The sequence below is a fragment of the Passer montanus genome, unplaced genomic scaffold, assembly GCF_014805655.1.
Source record: "Passer montanus isolate IOZ18808 unplaced genomic scaffold, ASM1480565v1 scaffold2, whole genome shotgun sequence".
In the NCBI taxonomy this organism is placed as follows: domain Eukaryota; kingdom Metazoa; phylum Chordata; class Aves; order Passeriformes; family Passeridae; genus Passer; species Passer montanus.
This window is the reverse complement of record NW_024366591.1, coordinates 3,967,661-3,992,696: the sequence shown is the minus strand read 5'-3', so window position 1 is coordinate 3,992,696 and position 25,036 is coordinate 3,967,661. Positions and strand designations below refer to the sequence as shown.

The 25,036-nt window shown below is 41.6% G+C and overlaps 1 protein-coding gene across 6 annotated transcripts; it reads right to left on the bottom strand.

Annotated features, from left to right (window-relative positions):
* Positions 1 to 1,780: 1,780 nt before the first annotated feature.
* On the bottom strand, positions 1,781 to 25,023 carry GTF2H1 (general transcription factor IIH subunit 1). 6 transcript variants are annotated; one of them, XM_039707108.1, is made up of 15 exons: positions 24,833 to 25,023; positions 21,113 to 21,281; positions 19,160 to 19,352; positions 16,594 to 16,756; positions 14,814 to 14,907; positions 14,129 to 14,278; positions 13,133 to 13,212; positions 11,877 to 12,007; positions 10,769 to 10,856; positions 9,421 to 9,509; positions 8,398 to 8,515; positions 7,546 to 7,636; positions 6,037 to 6,152; positions 5,056 to 5,148; positions 1,781 to 4,501 (listed from the first exon to the last, which is right to left on the bottom strand). In XM_039707108.1, exons 2-15 carry the CDS (start codon positions 21,264 to 21,266, stop codon positions 4,415 to 4,417), a joined length of 1,647 nt encoding a protein of 548 aa, XP_039563042.1. In that variant the 5' UTR covers positions 21,267 to 21,281; positions 24,833 to 25,023; the 3' UTR covers positions 1,781 to 4,414. The 6 variants fall into 6 exon arrangements, with proteins under 6 accessions (XP_039563042.1, XP_039563040.1, XP_039563041.1 ...); XM_039707106.1 differs by lacking the exon at positions 24,833 to 25,023 and adding an exon at positions 24,193 to 24,465; XM_039707107.1 differs by lacking the exon at positions 24,833 to 25,023 and adding an exon at positions 24,218 to 24,353.
* Between the last annotated feature and the right edge of the window lie 13 nt (positions 25,024 to 25,036).

The window sequence follows — 25,036 nt, the reverse complement described above, 5'->3', positions numbered from 1 at the left end:
GATCTTAGCAAGCATGAAGGATAGGTTCTAAGTCCAGGACATTTTTTTCCTTGGAGATACACTGACACCTGAACTACTGCAGTAGTTTGCTTTTCCACAAAGAAAGGTATGTGGGAGAGGAAGACCAGAGGGCTGTCAGGTTTTGGAGGGGATGGAAATGTTCGTGGGGGAAAACACAGCAGCTGAGAGCATGCGTAAGTGCCAGCAAGGAGCCCCAGCCTCAGCTGCATTCCTGAAGGCACTTTTCCCATCACTGTGGTGGCACTCTGCCACCCGGCTGCGAGCCCAAAGCTGCCTGGAGAGCAGCACAAAGGAGAACTGGCAGAGTGTGGGCTGGGGGGGGGCAGGGTGCAAGTGTACAGAGCTCCCTCACTGAGGGTACCTGGGGTCTGTGGGGTGCTCACTGCCCAGGGCTGGGCTCTCATTTGTGGCCTCTGGTTCCTTCAGCCAGGTCAGCTGTGCTGGCTGCATCTTGCACCTCTGGGTCTGGTCTCTTCCACCCCAAAAAAGCCCCACACAGCACTTTCCATCTAGGATGTTAACAAACTCCCTTGCTGTCAGCAGACAGACAAGGGCTTGGCTATCTTTTGGGGAGATGATGTGCTGAGAGAAAATGCAGTAGCCTGAAAAACATGTGTGAGATTGGCTTAGGTAATTTCATGGCTCCCCAGGCTTTTGAGCTCTGCTGTGGGAACATGTATCACTGGGTTTATTGAGGATCACTGTTAGACCACCAGTGATGTCTGATTGCTATTCAAAAACTTGCTGTGTCCCATTTGGACTGAGCTCCAGTGCTTGCTGCAGGGCAACACAGAGCACGGAAACAAGTAGAGAATATCATGGCTCATACTAAAACTCTTCCAATACAAAGGCTCATAAGCCACAGGGGTGGTTGGGCAGCAAGCCCTTAAGAAAGGGAAACCGGATGGATAATGGAAAACTGGATCTTAAGCTTTTCTCATTGTTACCTTCCCTGTTTATTAAAGTGATTTTCTGGATAAAAGCAGCTGTTCCTTAGGAGTATGGGTAAGGATAACGAAAGCTTTCTAGCTCATATCACCTCCTAGCAGTTTTAAGGATGTACTTTCAACAAAAGTAAGGGAAAATAGTTGTAGCTTTAAAAAAAGCATCTTAAGCAGAGTGGTAGAGAAACTCAGCCATCTGGGAAGGCACAACAGGGCCCTGGTGAGATATTTGCCACATTAGGAAGCTGCAGATGACAGCCTTGAGGGCTAGCCTGTGAACATGTAAGCTGCTTGTAGGGTGGCTGCAGTGGAAGGCTGTCACCTCCTGTCCCTGGCTGGGGAGAGCTTTTGGGAGAGAATTAGCCCAGCCTTTTTTTGTAGTGCATCTAAGTATCTTCATCTGCTGAAATGCACGAGCTGGTGTCTGCATTATCCCTTCTCCATTACTGGCAAACCCTGGATTAGAGTGACTGACCAAGCTCCTGTGCAGCTCTCCTGAACCAACAGCTGCTGCATCAATATATGGAACAAGCAGAGTACTAATCCCTGGAGACTTAAAGTGGTTTTGTATGATAGGGAACAGAGGGACAGTAGCCCTAGTAATGGTGTAGAGTCCTTGTGCAGCAGAAGTTTAAGTCCTGAAAATGAAAGAATTTGACAATAATTATACTGTAACCCCTTTGCTGTTGACCTATCAGCACCAAGGGACAGCTAAGTGAGTTACACAGTTCTCTCAATTTAGACCTCAACAGAGACTGTTAGGGATTTAATTCAATCAGAAAACACAGCCTAAGCATTAGAGAAGACTTCACTTCAGAATTCAGTAGGGTTTATTCTACAAATCTTAGATCAATGCCAATGATACAAGTTTTATGAATTCTCATTAAAAATACAAGTCAGTATAAAGATTCCAATAGTAATATAATGCATGATGATTCAGTTTCAAAATTTAAGGAATGAATCTGTGTTTTGGACCATGCTACAGAAAAGGGGAACACAATGTAGAAAGAATATTTCATTTACCTCCCTTTACTTAAGGAGGGGCCTGTGCCTTATTGCCACAATACCTGAAAAAGCAATATGAAGTGCATAGCAGCCTTGCCTGTACAGTCTCTAGGCAAAACTGTTGAATTTAGTATCATAGTCCTTCTCCCCCTAGTTCTGGTCATTAAGGTACATTTTGATAGCCTGATACCATTATAATAACTTAAAGCTATTGTAATACCATCCCCAAAATGGTTATAAACATCAGTCCTTGGAGCTGTAACATGTTCTTGTGATGCACTGACACTTTTTCACCATGTTAACCATTTTGCCCAGTCTTTTCAGGAGCATTAAATACATTCCAAAAAAGGGGAATTAGTTCCATATTCAAAACTCTCCTAGGATTTAAATGAAGTCTCAGTGCAGTCTAATATTTAAATGTGTTGTTCATAGCTTCAGGCACAGTTAGAATGTAAATCAGACCTGTTTTCTTGACCCTAGCCCTCTGATATGATGAAAGGTGTGCTAGCTTTCAAGGAACAGCTGGAATTTGGCCCCAGAATTGCTAGACCAAATGCTTTGGATCGGGGGAGAACAAAACTACCCTTTTTCTTCTGGGAGCTGCCTGCACTTAGAAGGGGATTTGGCTTCATAAAGCCACACCCTAAGCCTAAATTTTAGAGCAAGTTTAGCTCTCACAAGAGGTAACTCTTGACAAGATGTGCACCTCATCCCCCAAATGCTGTAGTACATCTGTTTATTCCCAGTGACATTTTCACCCTGTCAAGACCAGTGGGCATCTGTGGTTGAGCCCAGTAATTTCCGGTAGCAGAACCACCCGGACGGAGCAGAGCAGGGATCATGCACGGGTCTGCAGCAGCACACAGGGAAGGAGGCTGAACAATATGCACACAGTTCTGAACAGGACTTTGGTGCAGACAGTGATGCTCAACTGAAACACAGCTTTTATCAAAATATTATAGCATAATACAGAAATCTGAAAGAAAAGGGTCAAAAGAAGCCGCTGACTTCCATGCACCAGTTAAAGAAAAAACCCCTCTTGCATAAACGGAGCAGCAGCACAGAACAAGCACCCACTTGGCTACACCAACACATCTTTTCTGCTGTAGGAATTTTCAGTAATTATCCACCCAACATCATATTACCATGTTTTAGCATCATACCAAAATGTAGTATTAAGCCATCATGCAGGTTTGGGGAATTTCTTCTGCTGTACTAAACACTGCTGTGCTTGCTTTGAATACATATTGTCAGTCTGATTTGTCTTTGTAGTAGATGCATCTTTAACAGTCACATTTAATCTGAAGTAAAAAAAAAAAAGTTCAGTAGCCCACACTGGGCTGTTGTCCAGTCAAAGTGACAAAAAAATACAAGGTTGTCATTAAACTGCATATATTCTAGAAAAGGGGGTTACTTTGCATTTAAGTCACATTTAATACAAGACAAGTTGGTCTGAAACTGTGAACTGATTCTATTTAGAACAAAGTATGGCACAGATTCCCAATACCTATGGACACTGTAAATAACACATTTTTCTCTTTGCAATGATTATCAATTCGCCAAAAACAGTATAATAGTCAAAAGGGAAGGGTGAAGGAAAACAGATTTAGGAGAAGAAATAAAAAATGCCTAAGAAGTGAAAATAAATGACTTATTTTGTAAGAAACTTTATTTAACTTCATTTTTAAAAATGCATTCTCTCCTCAGAACAAATGCCACCGTTTAAAAAAAAAAAGATTGCAGTAGCACACACTTGCACTCAAAAGGAAACATGCAAAACTGATGGCTGAAAATTTTTTGCATAAAAATCGAAGACTTCAGGCAAAAGCTTGCCCCTGTGTACCTTTAGGGACCCCAGACCATGAACAGCTTTCAGTGCAATGTCTCCTGCTTCCAATTGGTGGGGAAACATATGGCAGGAGCTTGTCTTCTGACAGCTACACTCTCCCAGATGTTTGAAGCAAAAACAGTCTCAGCTATGTTTTAAAACATCATTGTTAAACTGTTGCAGGAAGTACAAACAGAATTCAAGAAAATGTCAGAATCCAGTGAAGAAAAACTTTTGAGATCTACCCTGTGCCATACACTTCTTAAAAAAAATTAGACAGAAAAACAAATTTTATTAATACACCCTCTTTAAATTTTTTATTTCTGAAAGCAGCTTTTTATGCAAATCAAAAGCAGTTCCTGAGTAACTGCAGTAAACAGTGTCTTTTAAATATATTTGCGCCTCAGCTCTTCCGTTTTGGTTCTTCCTTGTTTTTCTCCCCAGTTTTCAAGTTTAATCTCAGTTCTTTTTTCAAAAATGTGCAAGTTCAGTTAACATCGTTTCCAGAAGTCCACAGCTTGCAGGTCTTCCTGCAACAACTCTAAGATCTGCACATACCTAGGCTGTAGTCCTACCCTATTGCAGGCTTTGCTCTCAGACTGTACAGGATGTGCCCTCACGTCTTCTTCAGCATGCGCCGGGACTGCCACGTGTGGAACTTATTGTAGGCTGTCTGCAGCATCTCTTCTATATGACTTACCAACTGAAACAGGAAAAGGGAGAAAACATTGTCCCAGCTGCTTAAAACAGATCCCCTCCCCTCCCTTTCAGGTGCATTCTTGCTTTTATTCACTAGCAGTAATCTTGCTAAAGTCAGAGAAAGGACCTTGAGGCTCTCTTGCAAAATATCCATAGAGGGAGCAGTGCAGAGAGCTGCTGAACTGAAAGGTAAGGGCAAAGTGACACCTCATTGTGCTCTCTGTTCTGGTATTTAGTCTGTGACTGCTTCAAATCTCACATGGGGGGAGAGTTCTGAAGTTGTTCAAGTTCTACTTCATGGTGGAAGTGAAAAATGAAATGTGACCTCCCCTTTCTGTTCTATCACTCCTGTAATTTCAGGTTACAGTTCTTGTCAGTTGCTGGCATCCCTCAGCAAATTGGACAGGGAGAGACAACAGCTTAACTGTGTACCCAATTTCCCTCAACAAAACAATTAAAGTGCCCTAGGATAAGAAGTAACAAAGCTATCATTCTCTCATAGTTAAGAATGAAATTATTAATGTGCACCCACATAATTAAACAGTACTTTTCCCTTACATTTGTGCTTAAATATTGTCTCCGAATCTTTTCTTGGAATGGGCAGAGCTTTGTAACCTGAAATCTTTCCAAGTTGCTCCTCATTTTCACAACCTGAGAGAGACAGAAACCAGTATTACAATACTGAAGAATTACAGAAAGACAGATGTTTCATTTCCTTTAACAAACTGTTCTCCAACAAAACACCTTATAACTAATTCTGGGGGCTACTTCAACTTTGTGTAGTTTGAGGAAGGAAAGTTATTCCAATATCAGTCTCTAACACTTCTCTGTATTTTTGAGATAAGTGCAGTGTGCCACTGTGATTACCTCCTTAATAAACACTATAAATAGATACAAGATATTCACAAAATATTTTTTGTTTCAAGCAAAGACTGGGTTTTCAGGCCACATTTTGCAGCAGACATGCAAATGTATCTGAATGCAAATTTTAATCTTTGTTATCCATGTGAGGTCAAAAATAATATAAAAATAGTTACAGTCATAGACGTGGCTGTAGACAAACATCTGTCCTTGAAGGCAACTTAGTTCTCAAAAGCAGTGTGTGTTCTGAAGGTATGACAGTGATTTTTGCAATGGATAGAAGAATAAGGGAAACTTGGTTGTGCTGTCACTGTGGAGGTTATTTCTTGGAGCTGGGGAAGGGAGGCTTTAGTTTTTGTGTTTTAAACTGGAATGAGAACCCTGCAGCTGCAACTGAGCTGCCCATTCTGTTTGGAACTGGGTAACAGCTACTGCTCCTAATGGGAGCTAACAGGCAGGCAGGGACAAGGATGATTTTAAGTAGTAGTACCAGCAGAACTGCAGAGAAAAGTAAGGTTTCATGTTATTTTGTGACTTTCAGTTCTAGGGATGAGTAAGTACTGTACAGATTTGAGGCATGTGTATTAGGTCCACACTTCAGTAGTGACAGCCATTATAAACCATGGTCATTCTAAACCACATCATAACCAGAGGCCATAAGAGGAAGCTCTGCCTTACCTTTTCTTCTAGGAATGGCGTGTTAACAGGAAAGCAGGACCAGAAGTGTCGTAGCAGTTCCCCTACTGCCACATACAAGTGTTTTAGTTCAGACTGAATGTCGTTTGGCACCATCTCTACAACAGGAAAAAAAGGTTTTTCACATCACTCAAAGGATCCTATGAAAAATGAGAACTAAGGCTAACGAAGGAGCTCAGCGATGTGCACTTCCACCACAGTCACAGAATTATTGGCTGGCAGGGGACACTGAGGTGCCTCACAGCAATTAGATCAAGACTATCAGCAGCTGTTAGATCAGGTCAGCTGCTATTTATGGCTCTATACTTGGAAGCTTGTGTATTATTTAGGAAGATCCATGCCAGGCAAAGAATGGACACCAAACCTAATCCAGGATTAGAAGCAATATATTTGTATTGTTCTAACAGTGTGGCAGTGCTGCTGCTGGGTTGTCCTTAACAGCACAGTGTTAGGAACTCTGTGGTGGGTACTTCAAATTTCTCCCTCTGCCTTATGTTGGCAATATGGTTACAGCATGTGGAAGACGAAAAATCCAGACAGGAAAAAAGAATTGTGTCCCAGGCATTGTTAAAGAAGAAAGGGTGACAGGGTTTCCAAAAACAAGGAAAGAGCCACAGCTGTAAAACCCCAAACAAAAAGTATAAGTAGTCACTGAGGATGAGCACAGTGAACTGAACAGTGAATATCAAATTTTAGGATGAGGCTGTTAAAAGAAAAGTGGTGGTTAGGCTCAAAGAAGTGAAGTGTAGCAGCCAATATGTCAATCAGGATGGATAAGACAGCCTCACCACTGCTTGCTGATTCCTTTTATTTCAGAACCATAAAGAACTCATACTTGCTTTTTCAGCTGTCTGAATTATTTTCTGCTGCTTTTCAGACCAACACAAGAAAAACTAGAAAACTGTAATAAATCTTGAGAACAGGGATTCATCTGCTCTGAGACTAGAGACAGGAACTCAAACTGGCAGCAATATAACGATAGGGAAAGGGGTGGTTGAATGGAGGTGTGAGAAGGAGAGGCTGTATGATTTGCCCTTGCAGCCTACAAGGAAGTTGTCTTTTTTTCACAGCAAGCTGTGAATCGTAAATGCAGGCTTCAAAAAGCCTAGTTTCAGATGATTATCTTCGCTTTGCTTCCTTAAGTGTTTTCACAGAGTATGTTATATTCTACAATCCTGAGAAAAAAAAACAATGCTGAACAAGTAAAACCCCACATCTGAGACAATTTGGTCTCTCTCAGGTGTTTCCTTCACTACTTCTGTAAAATGTTGTCTTGTTCACTTGTCTCAGCACTGATGTAGCCATTACCACCCCCACGGTGTGGCTGGTGTTTTTCTTTTGTTGCTGTAACACGGTACTACTTCAGCTACACCTTTCCATACTTTCCTTTATCACTGTAATGTATTTTAAGGGAGAGATGAAACAGCAAGCCAGCTAGTGCTGTGCAATGCACAGGATACAATTAAAGCATTAGACATCCCAAATGCTTACGGTTTATGGCTTGCTGTGTTCCACCCTGCATAAGTGCTCCTCCAGGTGACAGGACTGCAATAGTGCTGGCAGCATCACCACTTGAAAGAACCTGGAGAGAAAGGGAACAAATATTTCAGGCCACTTTTTCTAATAAATTATTTTAAAAATAAGATTAGTTGAACACATACATGGAAGTTCAGGTTCTGCTCTTTTCCAGAATTTTGTGCTATAGCTTGTCTGCAGTGAAAACTCTCCAATTAATTATAACCTTTTCTCTGCCTAGACCTTGAACAGGCTGTGCACTTACTCTGAAATAAGACAAGAGTATTACTATTACTGCAGAAGTGTAGCAGAATTGTGGCTGCTTTACTTAGGGCCAAACTAGGTTTAAAACAGATAAGTTCAGATGCTGCCTGGGGAGATTTGCCACAGGGCTCTGCTGCCCTCCAGGTGCCAGCACAGAGCTTCTCTGCAGCTCACAGCACACTGACAGCTTAAGTGCATTTGGGAGCAAAAGACCAGGTCAATTAAAAACCTGCTGACTGTAACCTCCCAAGCTTCTCAGGGTGGGTGAATACACTGGCCTGTGCATGACTGTCCTGCTTTACCACCTTATATCTTTACCATTTCCTCAAAAGAAATCAGGAACAGAAGAATATAAGTGAGCAATGACCCAGTTTCCTATAGGGTAGATTTTAAATATAACAGCTCAAAAGGTATCACCTAAACCTGTAAAATAAATCAGTTAACAGAAATTGGAGATAATTCAAGTTTACCATGAAAAACTGAAACTTCAGTAGACATGAGACTATAGAAAGCAAGATGCTAAGCTAAGATCAAGAGGGGCATTTTAAAAATATACTTCCATACCTGAGTTAGTTTGGGTACATATGCTTCCATTTCTTGTCTAATACTATGAAATGAATTAATTATATCCTGACTGGTTGCATATTGCTGTGATTGAATTGGAGTTGGACCATGGTAATACCTGTGAGGTGAGAAAAGGGAAGGGAAAAGTGTTATTAGTAAGAGTAAAGCAAGAGAACACTCCTGGACAGTTCTTCTTCTGTTTCTAATTTCAGATGCTTTGCAACTGTTACCAGTACTTTATTGATTGACAAAGTACAATATTTTATCCCATGGGAAGAGACTGGGTTAGGGATGGTATGGCAGCAAAGAATGGCTTCAAGTGTTCAATCTGTGATCATCATATTGCCAAAGAGAAGCTACCCCTGCCACCAAATTCTGGAAATATCATTAGAATGGAGCAATTCACATCTCTTCAACTGAAATTAATCTAAATGAAGTTAGGTGCACATGTGGAACTGTTCTCTTTCTGGTAGTACTGCTCCTTTCCTGATGTTACATCTATGGTTCTCAAACTCAAAAGTTTAGAAAACAGGAGGATTACCACTAGAAAAATCTTAGACCAGTAAGCAGTCCAAACTATCCCAACTGCACTTTTTTGGCTGGGAGCAGATTTTTCTTGTAGTTCCATATCTTTTCATATGTAACACATTTTTCCACTGAAAGCTGCAATGATGTGCTGAACTGTGCAGAGAGCTCTGTTAGGCTTTCACAGAAATTGTATGTCAGGGTCATTCCAGTTGGCTTAGAGAGACTTAACCCTCTGAAAAGTAAGATGGAATTTGGCAGGGGTGTTGGACTAGATGATCTCCAGATGTCCGTTCTTACCCCAAACGCATGAGAACTAAAACTACAAATTTAAGGGAAAACTGGTTCATGCAAAAGATCATATTGGGTTTCTAAACTCAGTTGTAACACACCTGAGTGTGGCACAGTAGGACCACAATCAGCTGGTCCTGTGTGGGCTGTGATGAAGGGCCTGATAAACTGGCTCTGCTGAAATAACTGTGCATTATTTTGACTTACCTATCAGACTTCTTTAAGTTTAGTGCAATAGTTTTAACGCTATTATTCTTTGATAAATCTTCGTATTCAATGGCCTCCTGCAGTTTTACCTAAAATTAGCCAAATAATGATACATGTTACTAATGAAGGCACAAGTCCATACATCCAGTGCTTTCTTCTGGTGCACCAAGTTTGAGCTGAAATGTTACTAAAACCTAAAAGAAAACCCATGGAATGACTCATGCCTACCCGCCAGAGGGAGTGATGCCCAGTGTTGTTCAGTATGGGCCATTTGGAAGACTTGGCACCTTTGCTTTTTCTCCAGATTCTGCTAAAATTAGGCAGTCCCTGCCACTTCAAAAATGTGTTCCAGATTAGCAGAAATACTAATGATTTAATAGCTGGTGCACAGGAGTCTAAGACTAAAACCACAATAATTACCCCAAGCTATCTGGTGACAGCAGAGCTGTGGAGTATTAGCAGTGAGAGCTAACAGCACAGTGATATCAGACTTTGTACAACTAGAAAACTATTTCTGAAGTCTCCTATTCTCCTGCTACTCTTTCACTCTCCTTTTCATCACACTTCTTCCAGTCTTGCTATATAATTTTCTACTCAGCAAAACTTGCAGCTTTTGAGGAAAGTCAAAGACTACCCCAGCATTTATCAACGCATCTATTCTACAAGGTTTTCTCACAATACAACGAAGTTTTGAGTCTCTGATGTTTTCTGTTTAGGCTGTCAGCTCCAGGAAGAGTATTCAATTCAGTTTTATAGCAATTACAGTACTCTCTTCCACTTTGAGCTGCTCTGGTTAGTCTAGACCAGGCTGTTGCCCTGTATTTCACTGCACCAGGTGTCACTACATTTGGTTCAACCTCACTTCAGCTTCTGACTAAGATGAAGGCTGTCATGTGCCAGTTTCATCATCCCCTCCACAAGCAACACACTTGACAGGTTAATCTTGGGGCTTGAACACCAATATCCTTTTCTGATGGATGTTCTCTAGAAGTTTTCAGGCATTTGAAAGAAAAACAAGAGGAAGAGGGCCGAAAATAGAACTAAAGCAAATGGAAAGAACCAGATTTCTGAGTCCAATCTGAAGCATCTTAGAATTTTTTACTTTCATTGGGCACTACTGAAGAGACAAACAGCACAATTCTTCAATATGTGACTTATTTGGGTTTACTAACACAGGTAACAAGGCTTCTTACAGGCTGTCAGGTTGTTATTCTATGTACTTCTAAACAAGGCTAAAAAAGTTTTACTTCAGATGTGTCATAAACCAAGTAAGGAACTTTCAGCAATTTTTTTGAGAGACAGAGCTTCCAGTTCCATTCAGTTAGAACCACATCAGCTAACTTTATACCTTTTTCAGTGGTGGCTGAAAGAAATCTGAATCCCTGGAGTTTCCATCCGTACTGCTGGTCTCACTGTAATGGTCATTTTGTGCTTCTCTTAAAATAGAGAAACAGCATTAAGAAGAATTCACCTCACAGGAAACTTAAGATACAAGCTAGAGACAAAGTAAATACATCTGTTTCAAAAACTTCATATGCATGTTCACATACTTTTCTCCCCTTATGACTTAATTTCTAGCAGTTGGTGTAGAGACAGAAGGAACCAACTCCTCACATTAACCCTGTTTCTCACAGGGAAAATTCAACAGCAGGGGAAGATGCTGGTCCCTCTATTCAGAAATAGCAGCATGCCAACAGTGCATGTGGGACACAGCAAAATCATGGCTAAACTAGAGACACTTTGTATACACAGTTATGCAACCAGGTATTAGCAGAGCTCTGGGAGCCCTGCAATACAACTGTTCCAGAGACCTATCCTTTGTGCCTTTCTGAACTGAGAAACAGAAACACACTTTGCCCAGAAGAGATTGCTTAAGGTGCAGGGTTCAATTTGTGCAGAACAGAAGAAAACTGTGAGAGAGCCCAGCTAAACAGAAGCAAGTATTAAGTAAGACCTCTCACAGTTAAGGTCTGTAGGATTTGGGTAGAGTAGCAATCCTTGCTGGTTGTCCATAAAGCAGTTGTAGAGCAGATGACCTGACAGGTGGTTTTGGTCAGGGTACTGCACCTGAGGAGTCTTTCCTCTGATCCACCTATGCCACACTGCAGGAAGCCTCAGCAGGCCTGCTCCTGGAAGGCAGGAAATAGGAACTCCCTGCACCAGACCTCACCTCCACTGCTTCTGCTGCCTTCACCAGGGCGAGACATCTAAGGCATAGCCATACTTTTCTTTTTAATCTGCTTTATATAATAACTCAGTTAAAAACAGCAGTCAGAATTTCAAACAGCTCTGAAAAACTTCTATAAAGTAAAATGAAACCTAAAGGTATTTTCATTTTTAAGGGAAAATAATTAATAAAAAATTAAAAGGTTGTATGAATAACTGAAGATGTGCTTTTGTTTTGGAAATTCCTTAAAATTTACTGCAAAAATCTATTACACAGCACTGAAACTTACTGTTTCCTGAGGCCAGCTGCAAGGACCATGGCACTATGATGATTAAAGCGTTTTATGATGGCAGCATTGCTGCTTTCCCTAGCAGACTTTGAGGCATTTGATGTAGAGGCCACAGAAGCAACACCATAGCCCTACAAAGAAAACAACATTAATTCCCTCTTGGCCCCCAGAGCAGCAGGACAATTCTGTTCTCCCTTGAGTCAGGAATCCACCTCCCTTGCATCACCATCATCCAGAGAATCATTTTCCTACTTTTGCCCCACCATCTCCTTATGTACTTTGAAAAATCACCAGTGATTATTTTATTCTGCTAGCACTTGGCAATTTAGAGGTGTCAGAGAGAAGGTAACAAGTCTTATACAGGTAATTTTATAGACCATGGAAGACAACAATTGTTTTACTGACTGCTTTTTTAACATCTAGTGGGACACCAGCAGCCCATAGGCTAAAATATACCTGTCAGGAGGACGTGATACCAGTAGAAAATTCAAAAAACTTCAAGCCTTAAAATGCTGGCAGAGTTTCCCACTTGCCAGGTGTCACTTTACCCCATGGGCAGTTTCATGCTTGCTGTTAATCAGCCTCAAAAGCAAATCAGGGCAGTTTGCAGAGCACTTCAAACATACCTATCCTAAACTATTAACTACAACTGAACAGCTGTAGTTAATAGTTACATCAATTGCAGAAAAGCACATCTCTGAGTTACTTCACATCATGGTACATCATTGTTTTAACTTGTTCTTGGAGGCAGGTAATAATTCAAGTTAGTTGTATTTTTAAAAATGGTATTTGAAGCTAAACAAAGAACACTGTATCAAGTGTCCTTCAGTTAGACCGAATCAAGTAGCAGAGTTCAATGTAAGAACAAATCAAAGACTTTCTCCTGGTTTGTGCTACTCTTCTGTACATTGTCACAGACTTTAAAATGTAGGAAAAAATGAAAGAGTTCACTTTAGACTAAAAAGCCAAATGAAAGAGTAATAATTTAAAGAAGGGAAGTCCTGTATTTACGCCCTGCACACCAAGGCAGATGTGACCACACAGGTCCATGAGCACAGTCTCCATTTCCCTTCACACACACAACAGTAGCAATTGTTGAATACCCACCATTGCAACTGCCTAGTCAGGGATTTGGTTTACAATTAGCAAGTGTAGTGGTTTTAAAAGAAAGATCCACTTAAATTTAATTAAGGAAGAGGTATGGTTTTCTTTTGGATTTTTATTTTGTTTTCTGTTTTATTTCCCCAAGTACTTACTTCATCTAATGTTTTATCTTCCAAAGCTGTTAAATCTATCAGAGGGTTTTTCACTCCTTGAGACACCATTGCTTTTAACCCTGTGTGAAACAAATTTTAAAAAATCATTAAAAATTGTATCTAAACAAAGAGCATAACTATGGGATCATTAGGTTATATTCAATCTTTAAAAGAAGACAGAGGTGCTGCACAGGCCCAAATAACACTGGGACTAAAACTTTAAACCCTTTATAAAGTTCCATTTAAAATAAGCAATAAATGTGGGAAGTTACTCCAAAACATCTTCCTACTAATTAGCCCAGTTTTCACCAACTTCTACACATCACTGAACACTGATTAAAAAAATAAACTGAGTTGCAGTTATAGTGGTGGTAACTGGCAAGCCAAAATTACATTTATTCTAATCATTACATTATTCTAATTTTGGCACTGTTCTGCTGCCCTGCCTGGGTAGTATGACACTTTATATCTGGTGATAGCTTTGACTTGTGAAGGGCTTTGCATTCCCAATAGAAGGCTTTCAATACATATTATGGAATGGTGGTAAGTGATCCCAGCTCTCCACATTTCTCTATCATCACAAACCTATCTCAAAAGTTCATAAAAAACTTGAGTCAGATAATGTTTTAGAATTTCAGATTAAAAAGACTGACTGAGAACAAGGATGACAACTCCTCTGGAAAATCTGGACTAAATAGGAATCTCATTTACTAAAACCCAATCTATAACAAAAGCTGTACCTGTTGTAAATTGTGCACATACCATAAAATAAAACCTACTGCATACACAGAATTATTCCATAGTACCTGATGGCACATAATCAATCTACCAGGATGGCATGTTATGGAATTTGTAGTAAAGCTTACTTCTAGTGCTGCCACCTTCCAAAGGCTAATTTGTTCAAAGAAATGCTCTCACTATGAAACATGCTCAGAATGGCAAAGCTGTAGCTAACTTGCCATGACCATCTGTGGTTTTCAGAGACAACCAGCTTACCTTTCTCATCCAGTTTGGCACATTCTGCAAAGAGGTCTTTTGAGCCTGTATTGAGCCTGTCCCGATGAAAATAATGAGACTGAAAAAATCGTGTCCAGAATTCCCTCTCAGTCATGTTATGTGGAACATTCTCTGCATATTTCATTTTTACTGTGAACAAAACCCAGAACAATTACAAACTGTTCCACAAATGTTAACATGGTATTTTATATCACCATTTCCTTGATGGCTTCCTTGCTTTCTGGCTGCCTCCATTCACTCCCATTAAATGGAAGGAACTGCAGTAGTTAAGCATGACTAAACAGGTACTCATTTATGCCTATAAAACTTTGAAAAGTACAGGTAACAGTGGCCTGAACACTCTTGAATTACCCCCACACTAGGGGCCAAAATGAATCAGTGCCAGTGTTCATTACAGTGGACGGGAAATGATGAAATGATGGAAACAGGTTATTTTTCCTCCCAAAGGTGATTTAATGAAAAATAACAATTAACTGGAACACTGAGTAAGAGAGTGTCATGGAAGTCAAACATTTACTCACAATTTAAGAAACAAAAAGTCAACACAAGTTAAAATGTTTTCATTTAATAAAATCTCAGCTGAACATTTTAGTCTTTCTACAGTAAAACAGCAAATAGACCAATCTTAAATGGATGTGTTTGGTATGCAAAACACTGCTCCTACCTGCAGGGTATGTCCGAAATATGGATTCAATAATATCCGAAGTCAAGTTGTACCTCAGCCCGTTGCAGCCGTCTGTCTGAGGCCGTACATCAGCCTGAGAAAAAGCACACAGGGGAAAAACAGTCATGTCTGGATGCTGTCTCTAACTGGAGAAGGAAAAGAACTGGCATCTTGCAAGCAAGGTCTGCTGCAGGTAAAATAATCTTCTTCCTCCAGTAATCCATAATGTATTTGATTGTACATAGGTATTTTAGAATGAGGAATGAACAAGCAAACATGAATTACTTTATTATACTTGCCATTTAAGGGATGATTTAACAAGTAGACTGCAGGCTTTAGAAAGCAAAGTGCATTCCATTGGTCAAAACAAGGTATGCTTAATTAATTTATGCTCATCTTTGTGTCAAAGTAAAAATAAGTAAGCATACTGTATATGCCTCATGTTTTATTGTTCACTCAACAATTCACCTAGTGAATGATCAGTGGCTACAATGAAGTGACAAAAGGATTCATGCCTCTTACACCTTATTCCCTTATAGTATAAGTATACATAGTTGTATACTAAAAACATCTTAGTATAACTGATAAGTAACACTGAATTTAAAGCTTGAGGATTAGTCTTAGTCAGAACTTTGAACTTAGATCTCCGTGATCTCTTTAGGAAGCTCTGGAGGAGGCAAGTGCTCTGTCCAGTTCTCAGGAACAGGAAAAGTACATGATTGCACAGGCTGCTGCCTTTTCCTCCTTTTCCTGTGTACCTCAAGTCTAGCTTTTGTACCATCTTCTTCCCAGGCTAACATGCATTATGAGCAGAGCCAGTCAGATTTAACTTGTATTGGGACACACAAATATGTAAGACATCTTTTTCACAAATGCAGAGAACACAAACTTAACCAGTTGGTTTAAGCACGCTTCAGTTTTGAAGGTTTGGTGGGTTTACTTTTCACTGTGGTCTCTTTTTTTAACATTAAGATGTAAGAATAATGGGAGACAGGAAATCAGAGCAATCAAATTTGTTTGGCAACTGATTCAGCTATTTCCAAAGGCGGGGGGGGGAAACCCAAATGGTTGTATAGCAGCTAAATTAAAACAATTCCTACCTCCTCTTTCCCTCCCAAATCCACTGTGTGCACAGTCATTACAAAGGTGGAAGTGGGATTCCATCTAGAGTCCCATCTGTGAATTTTGTAGCAGAAGCAGAAACATGTCTGTGTGAGTAATCTGATGTTGTACCTAGATTACTTTTAGATTGCACTGAATTTACTGAAGCACAGGTTCTACAAATGGGTAAAATAACTGAAAGTTAGAGAAAAAGAGAGAGAAAATGAACTTCCAGATACACAAGTTGTTCTTCAAGTAGCTGAAAGCATGTACTGGTTTAAAAAACTGGGGAGGGAATAAAACCCTTATGTGGAAAGGTTCATTTATGCATGTCAGTGCTGTCACAGATACACTCTTTAAAATGTATGAGCTCAATAAATTAATCTAGTGACCATATATTCACATAACTCCTATTTTACAGAAGGCAGAGCAGCAGTACAAACACCATCTGCCTATTGGCAATTTAAAGTTCAAATTTGGCATCTTAAACTGACAAAATGTTGAGGTTCCAGATTAGCAGGAAACCTTTTTTTCTCCTTTACTCAACATCTCTCTGCTATTCCAAGTGTAACTAGGAAAATACAACATTCATGTACATGGGAATAAAGTGCACGAGCAGAACTCTCACTTTCACCAATTTGTTTGCTCTAAAATCCTATAAGCTAAAGGTTCAACATACCAGGAATGCTGCAGAGATGCCCACATCCTGCTTGTTAGGTGCTGCAGAATTATCCCCTGCATTCAGGCTTAAACGGTTGGCCCAGAATTCTTCAGCACTGATTACTTGGCTCACAACGAGGTCTTTATAGAGCTGAAACAAAACGGGATCTTCTTGCAGCATTCTGGTAAAAGAATGTATTGAATAGAATTGAAACACTGCAGAATAAATCACTAGTATTTCCACAACTAACACAAGTTCACAAAAGGAACAGAAACCAACTTTTCTTTCAAAATGCTGTGCATTTCTTAACAAGACTGTGTAAACAACCAATGTCAATAGCACTGCTTGTCTGAAAAGACATAAGAAATGGATGTTAACACCGAAAGTTAGAAAACAGTAATGCCTAAGAAAAAGTTAATGTGGGATTCATGTCTTGTCCTAAAATATTCTGTGGTGCTTTTGTGTCTTTGCAGACCAGGAGTGGAATCTCCTGAACTGTAAAAGCACAATGAATATTCTTGCTGTTCCATAACAAAAGTATGATGAGGGATAAAAAAAGAAGATTTCAGCACTGTCCAATTCTTGGTTTAAGATCTTAAAATTCAGTAGCTACAGATCTCTATTCTAGGGCAAGAGTATAGATCACAAAATATGTATGTGATAAGATTCCTTAAAACACATTACCCCAATGGTTGTTCATCTATGTTTCTGTGGTAGCAGTAGGATCTTCATCCCTTAATCAGACATAGCACAAGTGTGAGACACATTCCGTGTCACTACTTCCACCAGGGAGCAATGTTTACAAAAGTTATCATCCACATATCAGGTATCACTACGCAAAATGCAAAGACTTTGCACCTGAATCTTCACTCATGCTTAAGCAGCTGTTTTTACAGCTGTGTACCATATTGGATACCCACCGGGCTATTTTCAGGGAAGCATGCATGTGTGTTCATGTTCTGCCAATTACCTCACCAGCCTTTAGCATGTACCTCAGGGTCTTGATCAATTGCAAACAATGAAAAAAACCTAGTCTTATGGATACATGGTCTAGGGATGAACATGGATAAACTGCAATCTGGACAGAATGACAGCCTTTAGCTGCTCTAAGGATGAAGTAGGATGAGGTGGGAAGCGAAAGCTTTGTGACAGGATTATTATGTTGTAACCAGCAGGGTTTCTCCAGTTTTTCTTATTGTCACAAGTATGGAGTAGTGGCAATTCTTACAAATTAGTGCAGCTGAAAGCAGTCTGTTATTCTTGTTATTTCATTAAAGCTTGGAATTTTGGTACGTACTCAACTCCCACCTATCAAAAAATGAAGGAAGTGCCATGGGGACTCTGGATGTTGTACCCTCCCACAACAGGCTGGATCTTTTCTGCCATATCTTTTGCAATTAAGCTAATGAAGCCCCATCACCAGACTTGGGCTTCCAATCAAGAGAACAAACTATGGCTGAGATTGTTCTCTTGACTGGAAAAGCTGCAGGGATTCTGGCTTTTCTGTAACTAGAAAAGCTCCTGGTACTTCATGGTGTGATGCTGTAAACTCCATTTAAGTAGGCAAAGATTCAGAGCTAAGACTGCCTGTGTTCTCGGCACCAATACTGTCAGAAAAAAGGCACGTAGCATAAAGAAACAAGTATGGGAACTGTGCCAATGCAGGCTGCACTGCTGCAGACCCTAGTGGTTGCTGCAGTACTGGAACCAGTTAATCCTGGTTGTGTCACAGCTCCAGCACAAGGGCTCTTGCCCTTCTGCTGGGAAATCTCCTTGTTAAGATCCAGTCTGTCCCATGAGGCAACGCTCTCACGTTTTGAAAAATCTGTGTTCAGAGCTAGAAGAGCCCTTGGAAATGGAAGCCATAGACAGGATTCACAGCAGACACTAAAATGAAGTGAAACTTGTCAGGGGAGATGCAGAGAAAAGAGTTCTGTCACCACAGGGATTGGATTAACACAAACATTTTAAAGGAAAGGAAATGTATCTCAAGAGCCCATATGGGAAAAGGACTTAGACCCTCAACATCTTCTCAAACAATTTCTTAGAGTAAACATCCTGTATGCCAGATAACAAACTGCAGCCTCTCAAGTGAGATGCATGAAAATACCTAACAATTTAGTAGTCTATAAAACATTGGGAAAGATTTGAGGGGCAAATGGGGCTTTATGGGGAGGGAAAAAAAAAACCCCAGGCTCCACAAAATTTCTGGAAAAGGAAAAAAAATCTTTCAAGCAGCTTTTCTAACTGATACACATATATTTAAGAAGACTAAAGAGACAGGCTGCCAATTGGGTGCTCTCCTCTCATAGCTGTGGATAAGAAAGACCGGGTGGCAGCCAGACTGGCTGCCTTTACACCTCAAGAACGTGTCACTAAGCACACAAGTGTAGTCTCAACATGTGACAGTTATGCAAGTCTCAAGGAACTGCCTTGAAATTAGCAGGGAGATTTTTACTAGGGAAACAAATGCTGTGTCATTCATGATGTTGAAATAACAGCAACTGTTAACAGAAATACACAATAGTTAGCTAACAGTTAGAAGAAAAAAATCCAACAGATTTTTATGCTGCTATCCCTTTACCTGTTCTTCTCCTCAAGTTCTTTATTAGCTTTCCTTTTGAACTTGGGCAAGAGTTGTTGAAGAAGATCCTTGACTGCATCTCGCTCCTTCACTGCTGTGCTTTCATTGGAGAAGTGGAAGTTGGTTGTGTCCCCTGCATGCAATACCAGCTGCAGCTGAATTTTAGCTTTACCTTCTGGACTGATTTTCTGGCCTAGATTACAGAGAGACAGACAGTAAGATTATACAAGAAACTGTCTTCCCTAGAGTATTTGCTTATAAGCAGTTATTCTCATCATCCAATTAAATACCATTACCCTGCGTGTGAATTGCAGCTGTGAAAATGGAACAGTCAGTCTTCCCCTCGAATTAGTTTGAACCCTGCACCTTGACACAGTAGCAGCCTGTTGCTTAATATCCTTCAGCTCCTGCTGGGGAGTCCTGATTCATCTTTGCATTCCCCACAGCATCCATTAGAAAACGGCTGCAAATGAGGCTGTCATCACCTGGACACTCTAACCTGGAAGCAATCCAGGCTGCTGCTGAAAGGTGACCTCATTCCCCCTTTCTGCTTCTTCCTGATGCATTTCTTGTTTGATTGCTAGTGTTTGTGCAAAAAGCTGAACCAAGGAACTGATCCACTGAAAGGCACCCCCTTTTGTTTTTGCAGCTGGCCCAGCTCCTGCAGAAGGACAGTGGTAGGAAAGCAAAGGTAGGGTGGGTAGGAGCACATCTGGATCCCAGTTTCCAGTGGTGAGCTAAGTGCAGTTAGCCACTAGTGCTCCCCACGTTAATCACCAATGCCTCCAAGGTACTACTACACCCTCATGACTCATAAGAAAAATATAATTCCTGCTTCCATTCTCATAACCAGAGGGAGCAGAGGCTGCAACACCTATGCTTATGGACTGCTGTGCTGTAGTGACTTTAGTGAAGCACTGCAAATGGCACTAATCTAACTTTTAATGTCAGCCCTTTCGCTAAAACAAGTGGGAGACAGGAACCATATAAACACTAAATCACCTTCTCTATTGCAAATTCACAAAAACATCTCTTTTTATTTCAGATGACAAAAAGCACATCTTTCATCTAAGTTAAAAATACTTCAGTGCCTATACATGTACATATTTAAAATACAAGGTGCTTAAGTGTAAGTTAATAGCTAGATAAAACCTTCACAAAGTTGACTATTATAGGTGAATGGGGCTTTTAAACTTCTTATCACTTTCATATTTAAGAAGATATAATCTTAGTTCTGATTCATCACACACTTTTCATCATGCTGCAGTGCTTGTATGTCACTTTAAACAGCAATAATCACTAAACCATTACCAAGTGACACACACAACTCACTTTTTATTCCTTCTTTGGCATTAGAGCACATGAAATATGAGCACTAACTGGATCCAGAAAGGCAGCATGCTATAGACATCTACTGTTTAGTTTTGACTTGCAAGTACTCTGCTGTTGCAACAGCAAATTCAGAATGTTACCAGCTAGGCCAAACTACAGAAGCTGACACTTCTGAGGCTATGGTCTGTTGGAAGAAAATAAAACTGAGTTCATTTTACGTGAAAATCGAAACAGCTTTAGATACTGTTAACAGATGACATGCCAGATAGTTTCTGTGTTAGACTGAAAATCCTATGTGCTTCCTTGATCCTCCTCCCACCCTTCCCTCTACAAGCATATGGCATAGATTATTTTTTCTGTTCAATTTACTGCAGAAGTTTATCAAAGTTAACAGTAAATGCAGCAGATGTAAGTTAAACATCTGGAGACTACAGAAGTTGTGTCCTAGCATCCTTAAGCTGGTGATACTTTACCACAGTCCTGATCTCTGCTGCTACAGAGTAGCCTGGCCAGAGCTCCAGACCCCTGCAACCTTCCTGAGGCAGCAACAGCTGGCACTCCAGGGCAGGTGAGCTTTGTGTGATTTGGCAGCCGTGGCAGCAGTGCTGAGGGCTCACTCACATTTGATGTCTGCATACATGTGGCTGACGGTGAAGCGGTCCTTGCCCTCGGGTGCCCAGGCAATGCGCTCAGCCATCAGGTACAGGGCCCCATCCTGCTTCTTCTGACGCACCTTCTTCACTATCAGCAACACTTCTTCAGATGAAGTTGCCATTGTGGCTACAATGAGCTGTTAAAAACATAGAGTTGAGCTGGTTAGCTGTGCTGTAACTCTTTCACTACTCCTGTCTATATTAAAGTATTGCAGCCCACGTTTACTTGTTCGTGCCTATATAATTTTGGGAGTATTTCAGATAAATGTGCTCCCCTCTTTCAGTACAATCAGCAAATTTATTTAAACAAAATACTCTCACCTACCTAAAAAATTCATCTAATTATATTGCTGATACTGCTTTTGCTCCACTAAAAGACCCACAAATTTTACATTTAAACTGATAACTAAATTTTCCTGGTTTACTGTCCTTTTACTGGTTTTTCTAGTTCAAAAGAATATTGAAGCTAAGCAATGACAAATTCCAAGTCTTTCCTGGTACTGGCAGCAATTCCCTTCTTCAGTGGGAATGGCAGATGCTAAGTCATTTCAGAAAAGGGGAGGATACAAGGTATGTGAAAAATCATGGATTTTCAGTTCACTGTGCTAAAGATAAGGTGGCTAAAGACTCAGGTGTTCTTATTGTGGTGGGTTTTGCCCAAGGCTTAAACAGTGTTTTGTACACCTGACTGCAGCTGGCCAGTCCCTCTCCTCCAGAGTCTGAGGAACTAACTCTTTATGTACTACAGCACAATGAAAATTCTGTCAGCAGTCTCAAACCAACAAGACTTTGGGTACTTGCTGCATTGTTCTCCCCAGCAGTCACTATCATTCCTCTCTCCAGGTTCACCCTACAGCCTTAAATTTTTCAAGAGATAAAGAATATGGCAAGTATTACTACACTCTGTCACGCTTACTGTTGGTACACTTATCAAAAATGTACATATTTGATGAAAAATTTTAGTATGTCCAGTTGCTGTATTTTGTGTATCATAAACTTTACTATTGATATGCAAAATAATATTTTTCCAATGCTAATATGGATGTTGCATGTGCTTCAGAATGCCTAATATTTGCTGGGATGCATGCTGAAGTTCAGATTGTAACCTGCATCTGCTATCACACTACCAGTAGGTATCACAAAATGGTAGTTCTAAGCATTTAAATTCACATACTTCTTTTTTTCTTAAAAAAACCCAAAAAAAACCAACAAAACACCAACCAGCAGCAACATAAGACATTTTATTCTGACAATTTGGACAGCAGCACAGCATTCTCTTCAACAGAAGTCTTACAAGCTCCTGTGCAATGAGTTAAGTAACACACTAGATGGAAAGATGAAATGGCAAAAGGGCTCTGCCCTTACACTTTGCTCCTTCACCATTCCAGCCATCCAAGGCTTTGCTAAAGTTCAGTCATGCTGAGCTGAATGTGGGGTTTCACATCAGCACCACTGCAGCAGTCACTAGAACACGCTGTGCCACATTCACAGCATCCTTGGTAATACTTCTTCCTCAAAGAAAACTGCATGGCATGATTTCAGGACTGTTCCCTAGCATAATCCATTACAGTCTCCCAGCAGCACTATTCCCTTTCAGTGCTATTCACACAACCATTTTATGTAGTTTCCTGTTGTGGGTCTGCAGTCTCACAGGCACCTATCCTTACTGGAAAAAGGCACTGGCCACAGACTCTCAGAGACTGGAAATCCCACCATGTTTTCCCATGTGCAAAACTAGGGATTTGATGTTTTTCTCCCTTTGTTACTTTATAGTCCTTTAAGGTCATTATTATCCAATGCAATGGAGGCAAAGCCACAGAACACAAAGGAATTCAACCTGTACAGAACAGCAAGAAAAAGGAAAGCATTTCCACAGTCAGGCTCATTCTGATGCCAGCTGCTCTGCTCTTCCACCACACCATTTCACCTACCTACACCCAGTCTTTCAACTACAGAAGCAAAGAATCAGCAGCTACCAACTTCTCCTTTAGATCCCTTCTAGTACCCTGCAGTGTGCAATCTGTGAGAGCACAATTATCCCGCAAGTGGCTCATTCCTCCTTCTGGGAGGGTGAGCACATGGCTCATGCTGTTCTTCTTTCTGTCACTGCTGTACTTCCTTTTTCCTGCAGTAATTTACAGTGGCAGTGGGATGATACAACTCACAAGCACAGTAAGCATTACCCAAAATGGAGAAAACCCTGAGCTGTCTTTTGAACAGTACATCAGAAAGAATAAAAAAACCTATTAATAATAGGGATTTAGGAAGGTTACAGTCTGTCACTAATGGAAACAAAATGGCTCCGTGTTACAAGAAGTACAGGAAAAATTCTAAAATAGGAATCTTGCTTCAAGATTTCATTCCCTGTCTCCTACAGGGAAGGTTACATCCTTGCTAAGCAAAGCACACACAGTACACAGCTCAGCTTTTTTTTTTTTTTTTTTTTTTTGGGCATGTAAGACTTACTATGCAGCAGAGAGCCATCAATGATGTACTTGTGCCTGCCCAAATCTCATAACCTCTACATTTAACATCCAAATTTCCCAGGAATCTGTACTATGGATGATGACACTGCTGCTGTGCAGGGCAAGAACTGCCACATGCACACAGAAAAATGCTGCTATTTTGTGGCTTTAAGTGATAATTTTAACCTGCTACAGCATTAGTGTTCTTCAGCAGCTGGTTCAAGTACCTTGCAGAATAGGAAGGTCAGACAATTCATTTTAAATTCCCCAGCAACAGAGCTTGGTCAACAGCTCTAAAAGCACTTGGATCAACCCGAAGCCTTAACAATGAGGTACAACGTGTCATCAGGCCTGTCTTGGGGATGTTAATTTCAGCTGCAGTTTACAATAGGCAAGGTCTATCAGGAAGCTTCAGTGTTGGCATTGACCAAAAGAAATGCTCTGTGTGCTTATCCACCTACAAGCCCTCCCCTCCCAGCCCTGTGGGAGCAAACAGCTTCTGGAAATACCATCAAATTCCAACAGCTATCTTTCCTCCATTGCAGGGAATCTTCCTAACCATTCTTATCTCAAGATACAGTACCTCTCATTTCTGTTTTTTACAACACCTGTTCTGAACACTCTCCGTTACCAGCACTTCAGTCTCTTTCCATATGGTTATGTCGAGTTCTGAGCAGAAATAAAGGAAACGTTTGCAGGTTTTAATAATCCTGACTTGGCCAGGGTGGGCACGGGCTGGCAGGCAAGCTCTGACAGATCAATGCAGCCCTTTCTGCTGCTGGCCTTCCGCTCCCCGCAGGCAGCGGCAGAATCATGGAATATCCGTGCCAATGGCCCAGTCTGACCCGCAGCGGCACAGGGACGCTGCCAGCTCCTGGAGCGGGCCGAGCAGCGCCCCGCGGGGTGGCAGCGATCTGTCAGCGGCATGCGGCAGCGGCAGCTGCACCGGGAGGGATGCACGGTCCTGAGGGGCCAGCCCGGCCTTGCCCCGATCCGCATCACCCACGCTGCGGGAGGGATGTCACCGTGCCACCACACGGGCCCGAGGACACCCGCAGGGTCCCGGCGGGGACGGCGCTGCCACGGCTCCTCTTTGTCTGCCGCCCGCGCCGGGCCAAGCGCCGGGGCGCAGCCCGGTGCCCCCGGCAGCGCTGCCGTGTCCCCGCCGCCCCCCGGGGAGCGCAGATCGGCGCTGCCGCCGCCCCTCTCGTCCCTTCCCTCACCGCGGCTCCGGCCCGGCCACCGTCACACGCCCGCCGGGCAGGAAGGAAGCGCGGGAGGCCAAAGGCCGCCGCGGCACCAACGCGACGCGCTCCCGCCGCCCCCGGGGACGGATCGCCGGGGCGGCGCGGCCGTGAGGCGGATCGGGCCCCGCGGCCTGACCGACGCCGCCGTTGCCCCGCGCCCCGCGCCGGGCGCCGCGCGCG

Bases quoted from the DNA above. Each gene is read 5' to 3' on its own strand.
- GTF2H1 (XM_039707108.1), bottom strand. From the start codon at position 21,266: ATGGCAACTTCATCTGAAGAAGTGTTGCTGATAGTGAAGAAGGTGCGT. The intron at 16,757-19,159 runs GTAAAGGGATAG...TTCTTTTACCAG, and splicing joins GAACTTGAGGAGAAGAACAG to AATGCTGCAAGAAGATCCCG. The intron at 13,213-14,128 runs GTAAGCTGGTTG...TGTTTCACACAG, and splicing joins TGCCAAACTGGATGAGAAAG to GGTTAAAAGCAATGGTGTCT.